Consider the following 17,776-nt stretch of genomic DNA (forward strand, 5'->3'; position numbering starts at 1 on the left):
AAGTGATTTCTTTGAGGCGTTCGCTTTCCAGGGTTAAATGATTGTACAGCATACATCTTTAATATTTTTAAAAACAAGAATTGGCTGCATACGTTTGAATTTATTTTATATTTTCTCTAATCCACACAGACACAAAGGTAAATACAGGGTACCATATATACATAGATCCCCACTTATATTTAGTTAAATGTCCCTTAGCAAGCATCGACCAGATGCTTTTGGTAGCCATCAATAAGCTTTCATTGTAATTCTGGCTGGATATTTGACCACTCTTCTTAACAGAATTGGAAGAATTCATTTAAATTAGTTGGCTTTTATGTGTATTCCACAAATTATAAATAGGATTGAGGTCGGGGCTTTGGAAAGGCTATTCTAGAAACGTATTTTAAGTCTGCTTTATTCATTCCAAAAACAGTTCTGATGTGTTTTTAGGATCATTTTCCTGTTAGAACATGTAATTCTGTCCAAGTTTCAATTGTGTAGCTGATTTAAGATGAAGTTGAAGAACTTGGAGATAATCCTCCTCCTACATTATTCCATACACGTTGTGCAATGTACCAGTACTACTGGCATCAAAACAGCCCCAGAGCATGATGCCGCCACCACCATGGTTGACAGCTGGTACTTATGTTTAAAACCCTCACCTTTACTTCTCCAACGAAAGCATTTGTCTTGTTCATGTGGTAAGCTGTAAATTACTCCGCTTGAAGGTGTTTATTTTGGAGCAGGGACTTCTTTTTTGGTCAGCACTCTCTGTCCATGGTGATGTTAAACTTGCTTCACAGTAACAAGTGTTACTGGTGTTCCAGCAGTTTCCAGCTCATGACAGGCTTAAGCCTCATGGTGGTTCCTGAGTTGTTCCTGAACATCCTAACCCATTTCCTCTCATCTGAGGGTGACAGCTTGGGTCTTCCAGTGAGTGCTGTCAAACAAATCCTTTTCATGCTGGTAAAGAGAAACAACCAGTTGTAGTCAATTCTGATCACTAATGAGAAGTTAATAAGTCTTGTCAAGTTAAAAGATACTGTGGATCAGATTTATGTGCATTTTTGATTCTGTCTAAATAGCAGAAGATCATAAATAAATTCAAACTTGTGCACCAGACCCTTGTCTTTTAAAATCATTAAAGATGTATGCTGTACAATCATTCCACCCTAGAAAAAGAACATTATAAGCCCAAAGTAACCATGACATTCATGCCCATGGTGAGTGTTTGTGTGTGTCCAAACCTCTGACCACAACTGTATAAGGACATGCAGAGATGTTTCTTCTGCTGTTAGATTTAAAGACTTAAATTAGTCCCATCGTCCCTTCAGCCATCTTTGGAAGACTAAGAAAAATATTAAGAAATCTTTTTTCTGATCAGTGCCCAGGATTTCCATCCATCTGTTACAAGAAACAGTAGCAGCAGCTAAAATGTGTTTGCAAATACTGTTGGACTCTCAACAGTATTGCACAGTTAAAGCCCCCACCTCCCAGTACTGCCAGTTCTTTCCTTCATTCATGTTCATCGTCCTTTGCATCTGTCAGTCACCATGTGTCATCACTGGTGTTTTCCTTTTTTCATTTGGGTTTCCATCTATTCAAGCTGCTTTTCCATACAAATGTGTTACGGAGGAGATTCATAACTGCTGCGTGACTCATTACGCCATTTATCTCTGTTACATGGCAAGCAAAGCCCACACGAAAGAGAAACACCTGATTCTTTCATAACAGCGCGCAGACCCGAGTGAAGCATTTACACATTTATGTTCCAGTTTTTGATGATAAATTCAAAATACTTCAGTCTGTTATTTAAGCTGTTAAAGAAACAAAGTGATTGTGTCACGTTAAATGAAGGGATTGTGTATATCTGGGTCTTTTTTAGCAACATAGAGGAGCCATGTTGTTTATACTAGTCTAAAAAGTGAGGCGCAAGTTCACGGTAGCAGGTTTGATCTCAAGTGTGCATTTGTATCAAAAGTGGCATTAATTACCCGCATCACTCGTAGGATTTTTATATTTCTTCTTTAAGTGACAAGTCCTCTGTTTGCTCTCTCTCTCTCTTTCTCTCTGTCACTTTCTATTTTGGGAGACTCCCATTTGTTTTTTCCTCCCTAAGTTGCCTCTCTGAATTTCCTTTCCAGGTTGATGCGATAAAGGAAAAGGTGAAAGTCCAATCCATTTTCTAATCATTCTTTTTGACCCTGTCCCCTGTCCTGTAGCCTGTAGTTTGGAGCAGTAAAACTAGTACAAACTGCATGTTCCCTCCCCTCCCGTCCCCTCTCCCATGTCACTCTCTGCTGCTTCTGACTGTAAATTCCACATCTCCACTAGACCACCTACCAACCCACGAGACTCCAGAGCGGGGCTCTTCACGCCCATCAAGAGCCCTGATCGGCTTGCTGGTGTGTCCGTGACGGCTTGAGTTTTGCCTCAGGCCAGGAATCACAGAACTGATTGGTGAATTGGACACGTAGCTGACAGCTAAACTCAGATTAATTGCTGATTCAGCTCCTGAGACTTTATGACACTTCCACAGTCATTTTTTTTGAAGATCTGTTATAGCAGTGCAACGGTAACGGCCACCTGCCACAGCTGAAAGCAGCTTCAGAGTCTCTCAGTTGGTCTTTGTAAGTCTGCCTCTTAGAGAAAGCCCTTTCACATATTTGTGTCAGACGTGCAACCGAGCCCTCGACTGAAGCCAGCATGCTTATCAGCTCTCCTCGGCCGTGGGTGAACAGTGCCACTCTGCTTAGCCTCCCCTCACCTGCTGTGGGTCAGGTCCTTTTTCTGAGATTTGTAGATTAATTCATGTTTTACTGTCTCGTACCTCTGCTCAGCTGCGCTCTACTGCTAACAAGTTTATTTCAGGAAGCAGATGTGTTCATACTGTCGATGTTCTAGGTTTGCCTTTTTTTGGTTTTAATCAAATATTGGGAGGATATTGTTCTGTTTAAACAGTGGTGCATTAGCATAGACTGCAGCTGAGTGTAATATTAGCATTAGAGGAGCCACAGAGGCTCCATTTTAACAAAGTATTTCTTTTCTGTTGCTTTCTGTCTGCCTGTACTTATTTCAGTGCTATAGTTACAATACTGGCATTAGAAACCATAAATGTTAGCCTGTTACATGCATTTTTAGAGGGTGTATGTTTCTCTGTTTCTTTGAGTATTCTTGCAAAGTGAGCTCTCTTCAAGCGACAAATTGCTTTTGTGGGTCAGGGAATAAAATCTGTAGTCCGGGTGTATCCACTGGGGAGAAAAAAATCAGAACTTGTAGAAAACGACCAGCATGCATTTCCCTCCTCCTCCCTTGGTAGCATCAGCTGCACTCAGGCCAGGCTAAGAGACATGTTGTTGGCTGTGCCTGCTTCTTGGAAACGTTGAACTGGCTGTACAGTACCATCCCCTCCACCCTGTCGTTCACACTCCCTCCACTTTGGCTCTCTGCTTCTCTGTCTTTCTCTCATGCACTCCTCAAGAAATAAATGACTAAACTGCTGCTTCAGCATGTCTCTAATAAATCGGCACACTTTTCTTAAAACGGCCTCTTAACTAGATCGACTGATGTTTTTCTTTTTCACTAGTAAACCAGACAGTATGTAGAGAACTGAACCCAAAACCACCGTGAGAGAATCCAACCCCCCTTTTTGTTTAAGTTATCTTATCTCAACTGCAATGCACGCTGGCGTAGCCGAGAGCACTGAGGGTAATATCTGAAGCTTCCCGCTGGCTGCTTAATTCTCTGAATTGTTTCAACTGTATCTTTTGTCCTTTCGACTGTCATTGTCTGCTTCTGAGCTGAGGCTAAAACACCAAAGAAGAAATAATGGGAAGTTTGAGAAAGTTTATCTCAAGGCTTTTACATGTTTTACAGAGCTGTTTACACCCATGCAGGGAGTTAGAGATACGATATGTAGCATGTTAGCTGCACAATAAATAATATTAAAGTGACAAAAGTGAACGTCTGATTTTCAGGCTTTAGAAAATGTAGTTTAAAGCCTGAAAAGTCTGGGGGGCTTCATCCAATCACACCTCTTTTCTGGTAAAGGTCAGGTGAGTAGTAAAAAAACAAAAAAGGAATTAAAACACTTCATTGCATGATTGGAAGGAGGAAGCAAGGGGTTATCAATCTATATATATTTACCTTTTCATTTTATTTGACCTTATTTTACATTCATTTAATTTTGCCTCTATATAATGGCCACTTTCGCCTGTAAAAGTATTAAATCCTGGAAACACCAAGTTCTTACTGGTGTGGATTGGCATTTGTGTTTTCAGAACACACTGGATGCTAAGCTAGGAAACAAAGATGACGACAGATCCAAGCAGGTTGGTTAGTATACGACAGTGATTTTTAAAAAAAGAATGAGGTTAAGTTAAAGGTAAAATGTGACAGTAAGATGGTTGAAATTGCGTAGTTGTAGTGTTCTGGAAGAAAAGCCTGATGTCAGGGTGTTTGCACTGGTGCAGGGTGGGTTCTCTACATACTCACACTTGTTCAACATGTTAGAGTAGATGTTTTTGGGTGGCTGGATGGTGGGACCATTATTACCCAGTAGCTGTTTGTCTTTGTCTCCCCTCCTTACTCCCTAATTCGTTTCACAGTAAGTGGATGTCCATAAGGTAGAGTAGCCAGTAGCTCTGTAGTTGTAGTTATTCCTCTTAGGCTCCTTAGCGAGGCCTGCTTCCCGCAGTCTGTTTTTATTTAAATCTGGACTGTAATCGTCTTCGCCTGTCAGGAATGGTCCCATCCGTCAGCCAGTGAAATAACCCAGAGGTCAGTTTTTACAAACCCTTGCTCTTCAAGAGCCCCGTCGTCTTCACTTTAACTGAAGTGTGACACATCCGCTGTCGTCGTGTGCCCCCACAGGTGGACAAACTCGAAGCCTCCGAGTCTCTGAGGAAACAGGAAGAGCAGGCTACAGAGTCTCAACCCATTGTTTACGGTAAAAAAGGCCTCATGTTCAAAACTGGATGACCGTAGTGCCTTTTGAGGATAGATTTAATAGTTTGATTGCAGCTGTGGTGTTTTTAAGTACTCATCTTGGCGTTGTCTTGCAGGCACACCCCAGCTTATGCTCACAGCAGGGCCCAACGTGCCCGTGCCTCCTCAGCAGCCCTACGGCTACGGCTACACAGCAGCACCCAACTACGGCCAGCCGCCACAGACCACCTTCGGTTACGGCATGTGAACACCCAACTACCCACATCCTCCCCCACCCACAACTCAACCCAACACCTTCCTTCCATCTGTTCTCCCTCCTTTGTGTTCCTCACCAGCTTCCCATGGTCTTCTACTCACAACAGGGGCCACAAGCAAGCAACAGCCCACTCTCGTTTCTGGCACTATTTTTTTATTCTGTCGTCCTGTTCCAAGAGAAAACACTTAACTGCATCGAAGGACTTTTATTTGTATTGTTTGAAAGAAATTGGACCACACGTTTGTTTTTTTTCCACATTCCATATTTATGACTACTTATTAAGATATTTTTGTGTGGTTTTGTTTTGGAGGTTTTTTGTTAATGTCAAAATTTTTTATTGGTTTATGGAGAAGTGGACTTGCTCAAGCTCAGCAATGAGCCTTTGAAGTAGGTGGAGGAGCATTGGATTTTGCACTCATGAAGAAATTAATGTAGAAGAGCTCTTACTTTTGATGTACTGAACATGTGGACAGCTTACATTGTCTCGTTTGTCTGTATAATGCATTTCATCATTGTATATTCTGAGGAAAAAAGGTTACATATAATATTGAACATATATTGCCATTTCAGTGGCTATAGCTAGCAACACTAAGTAATGATAGTATATTCTGCACAGGCGTGTAGCTTTATGGAGTTTTAAATGCATACAGACGTATGTCACTGTGTGACTGGAGAGAGTGTGTGTGTGTGTGTGTGTGTGTGTGTGTGTGTGTGTGTGTGTGTGTGTGTGTGTGTGTGAGACCTAAAGGTCTGAATAAGAATTTTAACCCCCCCTCTCTCTCAGCCTGTACTGGGCTTCTTCACTCCACCCATCTAGATATTAGCGCTCCCTCATTAGCTCCATGTATTAAGGTGACCTCTTGTGCTTTGTACAGTGCTTGTGTGAGACTGTATCTGTGTATGTGCAAGGACGGGACCACGGCCACTAAACCCCAGGGCCCTTAACCGTACCGCGTGTATGTATTTACTCTGAACCCTTTTCGTGCTGAGGTCCGTGTATGCCAGGTGTTGTGGTGTTCCCCTCGGTCACCGTTACTTTTTTTTTTTTCCCCTCTTTTTCTTTTTCCTCCTCGCGTGTACAGATGTGAAGAATTGAAAACTTTTAGATGGAGACCCCCACCTCTCTGTCGTCCATCCCCTCCCCTGTCTTGTTACCTCCTTTGTTAATGCTTAGTGGCAAGAACAAAGAAAGAGGCAGAGGAAGACAGGCTGGTGGAACGTTTAGTGTTTTAACGACAGCTCGATTAGCTCCATAAACACTCCTGTAGGTTGTGTGTTTAGATGGTTACGATGAAGAAATTTACTAAGTCTCCATACATCCAGTTCTCTGTCAAGAATGGTTTGAAATAAGAGCCTGTTACTTACCTTGATGTACTTAACTTCCTTACATGCTTTAAGCTGTGTGTGTAAAGTGTCATCCTAACCCTGACATAAGTTGAATTCCTTTCTGTTGTCATGCATATTAATAAAGGGGATCTGTCATCGATAAGTGGAAGAATATGACTTAATTGAAAGGGAACTACTAGCCTAAATAAAAACTAAAAATTGTACCCCGTCTCTGTGTGTGATGGCAAAAAAGTTGATTATTTTTTCAATATACATAAAACAGACTACATCAGTTTAAATAGGCAGTAACTACAGAGAAAACCCTTGAGGCTCTTTTCTGAAGTGAGAGGGTTCTGTCATATTTGGGGCCTGCTTATAGTGACGAATAACTGGGTGTGCCTCAGAAGTTTGGAGATTTGAAGACTTGGAAAAACCCAGAAGCTATTCTAATGGTTGCTGAATCTATTTATAGAGTTAACAGCTCAAATACATGAATGCCAGTGTTTTCCATACTAGTAAATTATTAGTCTTTATTGTTACATTCCTTTACATTTTAACCCACATTGAAACACGTTAAATTAGACTGTAAATACAATGGCGCGACCAGATGAGAACTTCTCACGTGTTGTCGTTTGAATCCAGTGGTCAGGTGATCAGCCCGTCAAGGTCTGAACCTTTCTTTCCACCTGATTGCAGTACTTTTCACAGAGTCCTGTAGCCCTGTAGTGGATTAACAAGCACAATTCAATGTATTTGTATGGCAGTAATTCATAACAACAGCCTCAAGGTGCTCTACATTATTAGGTAAAGACCCTACAATCACACAGCTCCCTATGATCAAGCACTTGGGAGGAAAAACTCTTATTTTAACAGGAAGAAACCTCCAGCAGAACCAGACTCAGGGAGGGGCAACTGTCTGCTGCAACCCGCTGGGGGTGAGGGGAAAGAGAAGACACACTATTTGAGAAAGAGCCACTATAGGAGAAATGCAGAGTGGTTTACAAACACACAGCGAGGTGAATGAAGAGGAAACACTTTGCATTATGTGAACACCCCCCACCCCACACACACACACACACACACACACTTACTTAAGCTCCTGGAGCTTCTTCTGTTTGAGCTCATCGAGGCGCAGACGTCTCTGCCGAGTTTCCTCCATCAACCGTTCGGCCTCCTTGAAGGTCTCTTTGCGCTTAGCTGTGGCTAAGATCTCGCGTTCCTTCATCTGCTGGCGGATGTCCTGCGCGTGCTGCTGCACTTTGTGATGCTGCCTGTCGTTTTGCACCTGCTCTTTGACCATCTCTTCCTGCTGCACTCTGCGTGGAGAGAGCACTTTTAACGGAGCGTATTAAGATTATTTGAAAATCGGTTTCGAACGGACTTTCTTACTTTAGCAGCCTCTCAAACTCTGCCTTCTCCCGACTCGCCTCCACTGACAGATTGCGCTCTTTGTACTGAACCTGCTCCATGTGAGCCGATCTCAGCGTCGCCTCCAGCTGCGCTTTCTTTGCAGCCCGCTCCCTCTCTTTTCTCCTCCACTCTCTCTCTGCAGCGTCCTGGTTCCTGCGAGCACGGAGCTCATCCTTCCAGACAAACACATACACAAGCACAAGTAGCTAAGAACATCTGTAAATCTTCTGCCAGGTTTCAAATCTTCATATATTGCACATCTGTTAGATCCTGACCTGCTCAGCCTTGTAGTCTTTTTCTTTTTCTTGCTGAGCCCTCAAACGAGCAATCTCCAATTCTTTCTCCTTCTTGATTCGTCTTTGCTCTGCTTCGCATTCTGCCTGCTGCTCCTGCAGGTTTAATGAATTGCTAACGTTAAAAACAACGTCAGAATCAAATGTGTGTGTCACATGATGTAGCTTGCTTGTCCACAAGGAACAGTGGGCTGTGACCTGCTTTTTTAGGAGATACTCCTTCACTCTCATGTCAGCCAGCTTCTCCTCCTCTATCCTCCGCTCCTTTGCCCGCATGGTCTCTGCGTTGATGCGCTTGATCTCCTCCTGCAGAAGCTGTTGCTCCATCCTCCTCTTCTCCAGCACCTGGAGGAAGACATGGGTCAGAGCAGAAACTGAGCGCGGTGTACGTTAACTGCATGTGTGGATGTGTCCTCCGCCTCCGCGTGCACCTCAAGATCCTCCAGGTTCATTCTCTCCTGGTCCTCTCGTGTCTGCTGACTCTCTTTCTCTTTCTTGCCTTCCTCCAATTCTCGGTTCTCCAGGCGTTTCTGGATCTGATCGTAAATTTCCTGCCTTCCCCTGAAATATAAAGCACACACACACGTGTTGACAGTGCTCCTAGTTGACCTCCACTGCTCATTATTAGGATTTCTGCGATCTCCCAAACAGAAGAAGACGAAGAATGACGTTAATTGCAAAAAAATCAATCCGCAAATAGAGGGTGATTGTGTTTCTGATAGGGCTCCATTTACTTGACTCTCTGCTGCCTGCGTAGCTCTTCAATCTTGTCCAGAGTCTCCAGAGCCTTGCGGCGCTCCACCTCCATCATGTTGTCCAGACGCCTTTCCTCCTCTGTCAACTCCATCCGGATCTGCTTCTTCTCCTGGATCTGGTAGTCACGGTTTGCTTGGCACTGAGCACCTAAAATCAGCTGAGACGACCACACAAACACAGGTTTATTATTGTGTACTGGTATGTTTATATTTTTTTAAAGGTTGGTCATCCACACATCTGCACTTTCTTCCTACCTGGTTGAGCTGTTTGATCTCATCTTCCTGTTCCATCCTTAAAGCATTACTCCGCTCCACCAGGCGCTGTGCACGTTCCCGGGCTTCAATCTCCAGCTCAGTCAGTGGCTGGTTCTGCTTACGGGACAGGTCTGCCTCATGGATCCTATGCTTCCTTTCCTCTGCAGCTTTCTGAATAAAAAGTACATAAAAATACTAATTAAATCAGTGGACTTCTTTGTTGTTGTTGTTATAAAATTGCAGTCAGCTTTCCTACAAGTTCCTCTTCTTTCTTCCTCTGGTAAGCCTGCCTCAGGGCCTCTCTGTCCTCCTTGAGGAGCAGCCAGGATGTTGAGTTGAGCCTCTTAAACTCAGCTGGTGGAAGTAAGACGGACTCTCTTGAAGGATCTCTCTGGGGGATCCTGGCATGATGACATGTGGTATAAGGTTTCAAAAACTTGGTATACTGTATTAACATCAGCAATAGCAATCTGATTAGCCTGAATCACATGAAATAAGGCAGAGGTTTATCACAGAGCAGCACACACACTTTACAGACTCTCTCCAGGTTTTATTCAAATGAGCTCGTTTCATGCTGGCCTACCGCAGATTTCGGATGAGGTCTTTGGTGATGATTTGAAGAGTCTCTCCTTCCTGGTTCTTCCATGAACAGTCCTTTGCTACACCTGCTGATTTTACCCGTTTGTCAAACTGCAATGACATCCACACAGAGATTTAGCTGTAATCAGCTCCCAAACTCATCCACGACCTCTGTTCTCACTGCAGCTACATGCAGTTACTGATGATATCTGGGGATATCATTGTGAATAATAAGAGTTGAGTGTTTCCCTCCATTTCCCGCTGAGTGTGCAAGGACCCACACTCACCGATTTCTGGTTCTCAAACAGATCTTCATCCACCCGAGAGCCGGGAGCCAGTGTGCGGTACCGGCCGAGGTACATTTTGCCCCTGGATGACGTGGAGCTCGAGGCAAGTCTCTGCGGGGCAGTAATTACAACGCTCAGGTGTTATCAGCAGATAACGGTCATGCATTTGAACATTGGGATTTAGCATAGAATAGCTTTTTTATTTTTAACCTAACACTTACCATAGTTCTCGGTTACTGTGGGTCAGTGAAACAGACTATATTTGTTAAAAAAAAAATACTAAATTCTAAATATTATACTTTGCTCTTGGATAACTTCCAGCTAGCTCAAATAATTAATGTGGTTTTTAAAAGAAATTAGCGTACTACTTATATTGGCTCCAGCTCACGGGACACCGACTTTGAAATGTTTGGTTACCCGTTGCCATGGGAACAGGAGGAAGGGCAGACCTCACGTGACCGCAAAGTAGTGCTGTGCAAAATTTGGTATCGATCCGATACCATGTAAATACGGGGCCAGTACTGCTGATACCGATACTGACTAACCTATAAAGGCAGCGTATCAGGGGAGAGCAGATCGCCATGATATCTGAGATGAATCGTCATCAATCTGAAACTTCTGACAACATTTTAATGAACGCTAAATCACTTCGATTTCTACTTTCCACAACACTTTCACACAACAAAAATCGATTTGCCCAGCTCTAGTACAAAGAGGGAGCTAGGATATAAAAAAAAACAAAACACTTCCCGGGAAAAGATGCTTTTTAAAACCTTATTTTCAGCCAAAGCCGCCAAGCAGCAAATAGGTTTTTAAGATTTAACCGGCGCTTCTAAATATGTATGCTGTAATGTGCTGTAAATTTTCAAAAATATCTACCCGAGATAAGTGCCCAATGGCGTTACCAACATGGCTGCAAAGTAACAAAACTTACTCAAACAATGTTATTGGCTTATTAAACAGTGGTTTAGTCACACAGCCAGCTGGTAAAATGCTACACTGTAGAAATATTTGTGTTTACTTGAATACAGGGGGAAAATGCTAACACTAAAAACAGCGCTAACAAGCTAGCTCATTCCGCGGAAATACTCGTAGTTACTTAGATTTAAATTACAATTTATGTCGTTATGTGTTATTTAATTTCATACAGTCATTGCCACAGTTATATGGAGCATTGTCCGGACACAGTCCGTACCACTACCGGCGGCTTTCGTGGCTGGGCGGTGCTAGTTGGCCCACATGATGCGGAAATTTTGCACAAAAAATCCTTCAGCCCCGAAACGAGCAGAACTTCAGAGAGAACTCACTCCAAACTCAGGGAAAGTTAATCTGCGAGATTTTACGCATACACGGAAAAGCGGAAGTGGACACACCGAGGTTTCTGCAGGTATATTTACACTAAAGACTTTGGTTTTGTAGATTACACTTACACGTCAGACCAAAATCTTAGTATATATACTAAGATTTTGGTCTGACGTGTTGTGCACAATGGAACTGTATTACCCACAACTCTCGTGTGCAACAAAAGATTTATGCACTGCCACAAATACCGTGCTCTCCCTCCTGAATTTATGAATGTGTCTCAGGTTTTTTTGCTGATGAGGATCACACTCACACACCCCTCCATTTGGATAGGAGCCTCCCCCTGGTGTACAGCAGCTATTGGACTCCTCAGTAAATCATTAAACGCGTCAGTCCGAGTACTCCTGTCATGGCATTATCAGATAGATAACAGCAACAAGAAAATAACACTTGATAAAACAGAAGGATTTCTGCCTGAAGGACAGAAGATCACTCTCAGGGGATAGTGTCACAAACTGATGGTCACCTCCTCCGGCCCTCGTGAAGCCAGCCTGCAGCGCAGGGTAGCCGCCATGATTCAATCAGCTTCAGGGTGTAGAAGTTGACCATTAACCTCCGGTGCTGATTGCAAACACTTCTTTGCTTGTAAGCAGCTGCCTGTGTACAGTGGATCCTGAAGCAAAGTTCACTGCTACAGGTTGCAAAAGGCAGGAGCTCCTCTGGAAGCTGCTTTGCAAGTGTTTTAGGACTGAGCTGCAACCATGGCTGCCTCCGGTTATGGATACTACAGAAGTACAATATTTCTGGCCATGTTTGTGGGCTACACATTGTACTACTTCAACAGAAAGACGTTCTCCTTCGTGATGCCTTCTGTAATGCAAGAGATCAAGCTGGATAAGGACGATCTGGGTATGTCAGTACTGTAAACTTGAACCCTGTGTACCTTCTATAAATGTGATAACACTGATGTGCCTATACAACAATTTTGCAGCAAGTGCATGAGCGCTCCTCTTTTCTCAGGTATGATCACCAGCAGTCAATCTTTGGCCTACGCTATTAGTAAGTTCATCAGCGGTGTCCTGTCAGACCAAATCAGCGCCCGCTGGCTCTTCTCCATTGGCCTGTTCATGGTGGGAGGCATCAACGTGATCTTCTCTTGGTCCTCCACTGTCGCTGTCTTCTCTGCCCTCTGGTTTCTCAACGGTCTGGGCCAAGGCCTGGGCTGGCCTCCCTGTGGCAGGGTGCTGCGCAAGGTATATGACCCGGTACCCTCTAATTCAAATTGAGTTTAAAATTTAAGTTTCTTCTGAGTATTACGAAGAACAAACCGACACTGCAGTAGGAAAATACAGAATGAGCTAATAAAGTAAAGCAAGTAAACAGGATGAAATAATGAAATGGACCTAAAACTGTTTGTATTCTCTATAAGATCTTGAATGAACTGGAAACTGATGTTAGATCCCAACTATTTTATCAGCAGGCTCAGGCAGAGTTGGAGCGTAAACAGCTAATCCAAGACAATAAAATAATTTTATTTTTAAACTGCATTTTCATAGTGTCTTAAACAGGACTCAGAAATCTGTAACTGTTTGTGTGTCTGAAAGAAAAAAGAATATCTGACTTTTAAACTACCAAGTGTGGGGATCGGTCTTAAAAATCCTATGTGGGTATCAAGGAACTTCCTGCCAGGGCTGTCTGGACTTAATGTTTTTCCCTCTTTTCCTCCATCAGTGGTTCGAGCCCTCTCAGTTCGGGACGTGGTGGGCGGTTCTGTCCTGCAGCATGAATCTGGCCGGCAGCTTGGGCCCCATCGTTGCCACTGTGCTATCGCAGAGTTACAGCTGGAGGGCGATACTGTCCGCCTCTGGAATGATTTGCATCGTTGCCTCATTTGTTTGCCTGCTGGTAATCAAGAACGAGCCCAAGGATGTGGGGCTGCCCAACATAGAGGTGTCGACCAAAAAGAGCAAAGGTGGTGAGTCTGACTCTTAGTCAGGCACAATCAGAAACTGGTGCGGTTCAACTGGTTTGAACCGCTGCTTTTCTCAGAATGTTGTTAACACATAGACAATGCTCTGATAACACAAATTTGAACACACACACATGCACGTGTGTCTGTTGTCTAACGGCATGGGCCTTGAGCGCTGTGACTAAAGATCAGTAACTCGGTGGACTCTGCACTCAGTGTGTCCCTCACGTGAAAGCAGCTCATGCAAAGTGTGAACACAGGATGTGATGCATGTTTCTTTTTAAAACCGAGGAGTGCTCCCATCACCACATCACTCACATCTGTGCTCGTGGTATCTAAAAAAGGATCTTCTGTTTGCTTCCTCTTCAGGATCCTCAAGCCATGAAAGCACCCTGTCTGAGTTTCTCCTGTCCCCCTACCTGTGGCTGCTGTCCATCTCCTACCTGGTGGTGTTTGGGGTGAAGACCGCCTGCACAGACTGGGGCCAGCTGTTTCTCATTCAGGACAAGGGCCAGTCTACACTCATGGGTACGGATGAGGGGAAGAGCAGTCGCCTCGGGAGTCTACTTTGAAATAAAGAGTTAAACTCACTGTGTTCCTTTTCTTAGGTAGCTCATACATGAGCGCCCTGGAGGCTGGCGGGCTGGTGGGCAGTCTGGCTGCAGGTTACCTCTCTGACAAAGCTGTGGCCAGAGTGAGTTTGTTTTTTAAATATGAGTCATTATTTGATCCAAGATTGTGGTCAATAACAGCCTGTTTAATATAGAGAGAACTGGACTAGAAAGGGTTTTAACCTTTGAATATTTCAATGTTATTTTATGGAAATCGTCTTCTGTTTAAGATTGCTTTCTCCCTGTCTGCACTTTCTTCATCATTTCATAAGTTAAAGGGATAAATAGCAATAGAAACACACCCCTAAGTGGGCAATCAGTGTTTTTTTTTTATTCAGCTTATAGCCAGGAAATGGAACATCTCATAGTATTTTCTTTGTGTGCAGCAAGGGATGAGGCTCTATGGTAATCCCCGCCACTTCATCCTGATCTGCATGATGGCAGGAATGTTTGTGTCCATGTACCTGTTCAGACTCACCGTTACTCCTGACAGCTCAAAGGTAACACAGACACATTAATTCCTGTGACCTGTTCACACTGCACAGCAAATGCCAGACTTCAGTAGCCCCTTTTTTTTTAATCTCTTCTCTGTACATCAAGGTGTGGATACTCGGCTTGGGCGCCGCCTTCGGTTTCTCCTCATATGGACCAATAGCTTTGTTTGGAGTTATAGCCAATGAGAGCGCTCCATCCAACTACTGCGGGACATCACATGCTATCGTTGCCCTGATGGCAAACAGTAGGTTTTCATTAATTGAAAGTTAAATTCTAAAGTTGGGTTTTGTGTGTGTTGCGCTCCTTCCATTGAAATAATCCGTGTGAATTCCCATTGTAGTTGGTGGCTTCCTTTCTGGACTCCCATTCAGCACCATTGCCAAGCACCATGGCTGGGAAAAGGCCTTCTGGGTAGCAGAGGTCACCTGCCTTGTCACTACTATTGGATTCTTCCTCCTGCGCAACATTCGAACAAAGATGGGACACGTGCCCAAGAAGGCGGACTGAGCTCATTCTGTGCGAGCCAGTCATTTTTACGTCTTTGTTTTTAATTAGTCATATGTGAAATAAAGTTCATAGAAATGTGCAAAGGCGCTTCTCAACATGTTGTATAAATAGTGCGTGAACTTGAAGAAATTACTGCAAATTGCTAGAGAATGTTTTTTCTGATAACGCCTCTGCAGGACTGCAATAGTAAGAGTGCAAAATAGGAGGCTACAACACACTCAAATGAGCAATCTTAGGTCAATGATACTTTTTCTTAGTTAACCCTATAACACTAATATCAGGTGACTTTCGCAAATTCCAGTCCTGTGAATTTGTTTTTTTATTTTTTTTAAAAAAGCAACATGATCAGAGTACCCCATTATACCTTATTTTATCAGACATTGTACAGGATAATAAAAGAGTACTTCAATATTCCATGTATTGCACTTTAATGTATTTTGATGGGAAGTATATTGAGTAAAAAATACCCACCGTTAGCGATACTGTTACAGAAACTGCACATTAGTGTTCTAGGGTTATTTTTCCAATTTTACACTTCATGCTCCAAAGTCTTCACTCACTGATTCAGTAAAATGGATTCAGAACATTTAAATACAGTATGGATTTTAATCTCTGAATTATTTACAAAACAATGTATTTACAAAGTGTTAATGAGCAAATGTGGGGAGGAAAAACAAACAAACAAACGGTCCAAGACAAGAAAAAGGAGTCCACTTATTTCTTTTCAGTCTGTGAATGCTCTGATTTAAGATCCAGCTCCAAAGTTGCCGGCTTTCTCTGCTACCTCCAATGAACTCTTCAGATTCTGATCAAAGAGCTCACACCTGAAAAGCAAGAGTAAATGCGTGGGTGTTAAACAGTGGGTACAGTAATAAATTATTTCAAGATAATGCAATCCTAATTCTCTTTAATACCTGATTGGCATTTCCAGAGAATAGAACGGGTTCTTGAGGGCGAAATCTGAATACACCTCATAAATCTTCCTCAACAACGCATCGATTCCAGACTGTCGCGGGTCCGCCAACACGATAAACTTTATCCCTGAGAGAACAAAATGAGAAAGATTTCATTTTATAATAGTGACTAACAACAAGCTGGGAAGGAATGTATACACCAGGAAGATTTATTACTGGAGTTGCATGCTGTTCACAGCTAAAATTAAATGAAATCGTTACATATCGTTAGCTTCATAGCATAAGTGCCTAAGTCATTTTTTGGTCAAATTGCATGTGATATTTAAAAATATGCATGTGATATTTAGAAAATTAGTTTTTTCTTGTTTTCCGAAAACACAAAAAAATGACTTAGGCACTTATGCTATGAAGCTAACGATATGGAAGTGCTTTGGTTTTTAAATCTACAGCCAACTAAGACATTACTTCTTTGGTATTTTTAACCTAAAATGACACTTAATTGCACCACTGACCTGTGAGAGTCTGGAAGCAGTGAAGTTTGAAGACATCAGTTTCTAACATTTCGATCCCTGAACTGCCAGCTTCAGGGGATAGCTGTGAACCTATTGCAAACAACCTGAGGGAGGGATCACAAAAATAGGTGCGTTTATTTAGCTTCATTCATAAAGTAAGGGTACATACAGTTTTGGTCTGAAGTTTTAGCTACTGGGCGTGAATGTTGTGGTAATTTCTGGATTTTAATGAGTTCTTTGAACTGAAGAATTAAGTGTACAAGTTTGATTTTATTTAGGATTTTGTCTGATCCACGCAGGGTTAAAAAAGGCTCAAAAGCCTAAACAAATATTTAGTTAAATGAATGTTTGCAAGTTGCACTTTGTCCAGGGGTCCTTATGAAAATATTAATAATAAAATAAAATATTAATAAGTGTATGTATACTTTCGATCCTGTGTAGAGTAGAAAAAAATCAAACAACAGTACATACTATAAAATGTATTGATCACTCAGGTAAGTTTTCACTTCCCTTGGCTCCCATTCAGAAAAAAAAAAACATAAATAACACTAGTAAACACCTGGCCCCGCTGTCCACTGTGCAGCTCGGGTTTAATCCACACACACGAAATTACTTACGAGTGGAACATGGACGCCAGCATCAGCTTCTCATTGGAGCTCAGGCGCGCTCGTCCAAAGCGAATAGACACGGGATAGTTTGAAGGATCTTTCAGGTATTCAAGGATGTCCTTCCCATCTGATGTGTTCTTCCCGATCACATCAACTCCATTGATGGACAGCACTGCGTGGCCCACTGACGAATGACAAGAGGTTTCAGTCCAGTCATACAGTCAAGCTAGTGACACCGCAGTATTTTTAAATGAAGAACAGTGAACATTTCAGTTAACTTGGACTGTAAAAAAGGATACAAATGCGCATACTATAGATAATAAACCGACAAAGACTGCATGCGAGTATTTTAGCTTGGGCATAAGACAGGTTTCGTTAGAGATTGCCCATATAGCTAGCAAATAAATAAGCTAACGATGTGCCCGTGAGATTACCTCTGATTCCGTCCCGCTGTCCAAACGATACGACCACCTTCTCGTCGTGGTGCTTCAGCACCAAGTCCAAAGGGTAGCTGAATGTTTTCTCCACCTCTGCTCGCGGGACATAGTTATCATATTGATAAATTAACCCTCCAGCCTTGTTCACCACATACACACTGTATATCACCATCTTTGCAACGTCCTGCCCAGCTGACAGCGACTGTCACATGACCTCGACGGGTGGCTAAAAATCAAATGAATAAATTAGATTTTACTTGTATGAGATTTTGGTCTCAAACCTGCCGCTGTATTGACTGTCAGAATGTTTGCCAATCTCATAAGTCAAATA

The 17,776-nt window shown here is 42.7% G+C and overlaps 4 protein-coding genes across 9 annotated transcripts in view; 2 read left to right on the forward strand and 2 right to left on the reverse strand.

Moving 5' to 3' along the window:
- The window catches only part of LOC102303963 (clathrin heavy chain 1), a 26,878-nt gene extending 20,143 nt beyond the window's left edge, over positions 1-6,735 (forward strand). For 2 of the 6 annotated variants that reach the window (XM_005927325.3, XM_005927326.3), the window contains 3 exons: positions 2,127-2,147; positions 4,855-4,930; positions 5,046-6,735. In XM_005927325.3, the coding sequence (XP_005927387.1) occupies positions 2,127-2,147; positions 4,855-4,930; positions 5,046-5,176 (228 nt within the window). In that variant the 3' untranslated portion in view covers positions 5,177-6,735. Of the gene's footprint in view, positions 1-2,126; positions 2,148-2,316; positions 4,762-4,854; positions 4,931-5,045 lie in introns of all 6 variants that reach the window. The other 4 variants (XM_005927327.3, XM_005927328.3, XR_001336476.2 and 1 more) reach the window with 3 other exon arrangements.
- cfap45 (cilia and flagella associated protein 45) lies at positions 6,191-11,338 on the reverse strand. Its single transcript, XM_042222569.1, has 12 exons — positions 10,312-11,338; positions 10,091-10,201; positions 9,808-9,914; positions 9,481-9,625; positions 9,225-9,395; positions 8,949-9,127; positions 8,646-8,775; positions 8,413-8,559; positions 8,197-8,310; positions 7,901-8,094; positions 7,603-7,827; positions 6,191-7,231 (listed from the first exon to the last, which is right to left on the reverse strand). Exons 1-12 carry the CDS (start codon positions 10,312-10,314, stop codon positions 7,165-7,167), a joined length of 1,593 nt encoding a protein of 530 aa, XP_042078503.1. The 5' UTR covers positions 10,315-11,338; the 3' UTR covers positions 6,191-7,164.
- Positions 11,339-11,796: 458 nt separating this feature from the next.
- slc37a4a (solute carrier family 37 member 4a) lies at positions 11,797-15,057 on the forward strand. The gene is made up of 8 exons (XM_005927332.3): positions 11,797-12,301; positions 12,413-12,645; positions 13,124-13,367; positions 13,731-13,889; positions 13,970-14,055; positions 14,359-14,472; positions 14,573-14,711; positions 14,808-15,057. The coding sequence occupies exons 1-8, from the start codon at positions 12,154-12,156 to the stop codon at positions 14,972-14,974; spliced, it is 1,290 nt and encodes a 429-aa protein (XP_005927394.1). The 5' UTR covers positions 11,797-12,153; the 3' UTR covers positions 14,975-15,057.
- Positions 15,058-15,562: 505 nt separating this feature from the next.
- Positions 15,563-17,709, reverse strand: trappc4 (trafficking protein particle complex subunit 4). The gene is made up of 5 exons (XM_005927331.3): positions 17,443-17,709; positions 17,018-17,192; positions 16,401-16,504; positions 15,889-16,015; positions 15,563-15,798 (listed from the first exon to the last, which is right to left on the reverse strand). The coding sequence occupies exons 1-5, from the start codon at positions 17,615-17,617 to the stop codon at positions 15,720-15,722; spliced, it is 660 nt and encodes a 219-aa protein (XP_005927393.1). The 5' UTR covers positions 17,618-17,709; the 3' UTR covers positions 15,563-15,719.
- Positions 17,710-17,776: the final 67 nt, after the last annotated feature.

This window comes from Haplochromis burtoni, unplaced genomic scaffold (assembly GCF_018398535.1).
Source record: "Haplochromis burtoni strain Fernald_Lab_line unplaced genomic scaffold, NCSU_Asbu1 Contig_88, whole genome shotgun sequence".
NCBI lineage: Eukaryota > Metazoa > Chordata > Actinopteri > Cichliformes > Cichlidae > Haplochromis > Haplochromis burtoni.

Bases quoted from the DNA above. Each gene is read 5' to 3' on its own strand.
- slc37a4a (XM_005927332.3), top strand. From the start codon at position 12,154: ATGGCTGCCTCCGGTTATGGATACTACAGAAGTACAATATTTCTGGCC. The intron at 13,368-13,730 runs GTGAGTCTGACT...CTTCCTCTTCAG, and splicing joins GACCAAAAAGAGCAAAGGTG to GATCCTCAAGCCATGAAAGC. The intron at 13,890-13,969 runs GTACGGATGAGG...TCCTTTTCTTAG, and splicing joins GGGCCAGTCTACACTCATGG to GTAGCTCATACATGAGCGCC.
- cfap45 (XM_042222569.1), bottom strand. The intron at 8,095-8,196 runs GTCAGGATCTAA...TTTGTCTGGAAG, and splicing joins AAGACTACAAGGCTGAGCAG to GATGAGCTCCGTGCTCGCAG. The intron at 7,232-7,602 runs GTAAGTGTGTGT...AATCCACTACAG, and splicing joins AAGAAGCTCCAGGAGCTTAA to GGCTACAGGACTCTGTGAAA.
- trappc4 (XM_005927331.3), bottom strand. From the start codon at position 17,617: ATGGTGATATACAGTGTGTATGTGGTGAACAAGGCTGGAGGGTTAATT. The intron at 17,193-17,442 runs GTAATCTCACGG...GTCATTCGTCAG, and splicing joins ACAGCGGGACGGAATCAGAG to TGGGCCACGCAGTGCTGTCC. The intron at 16,016-16,400 runs GTCAGTGGTGCA...TTGTTCTCTCAG, and splicing joins CTGCTTCCAGACTCTCACAG to GGATAAAGTTTATCGTGTTG.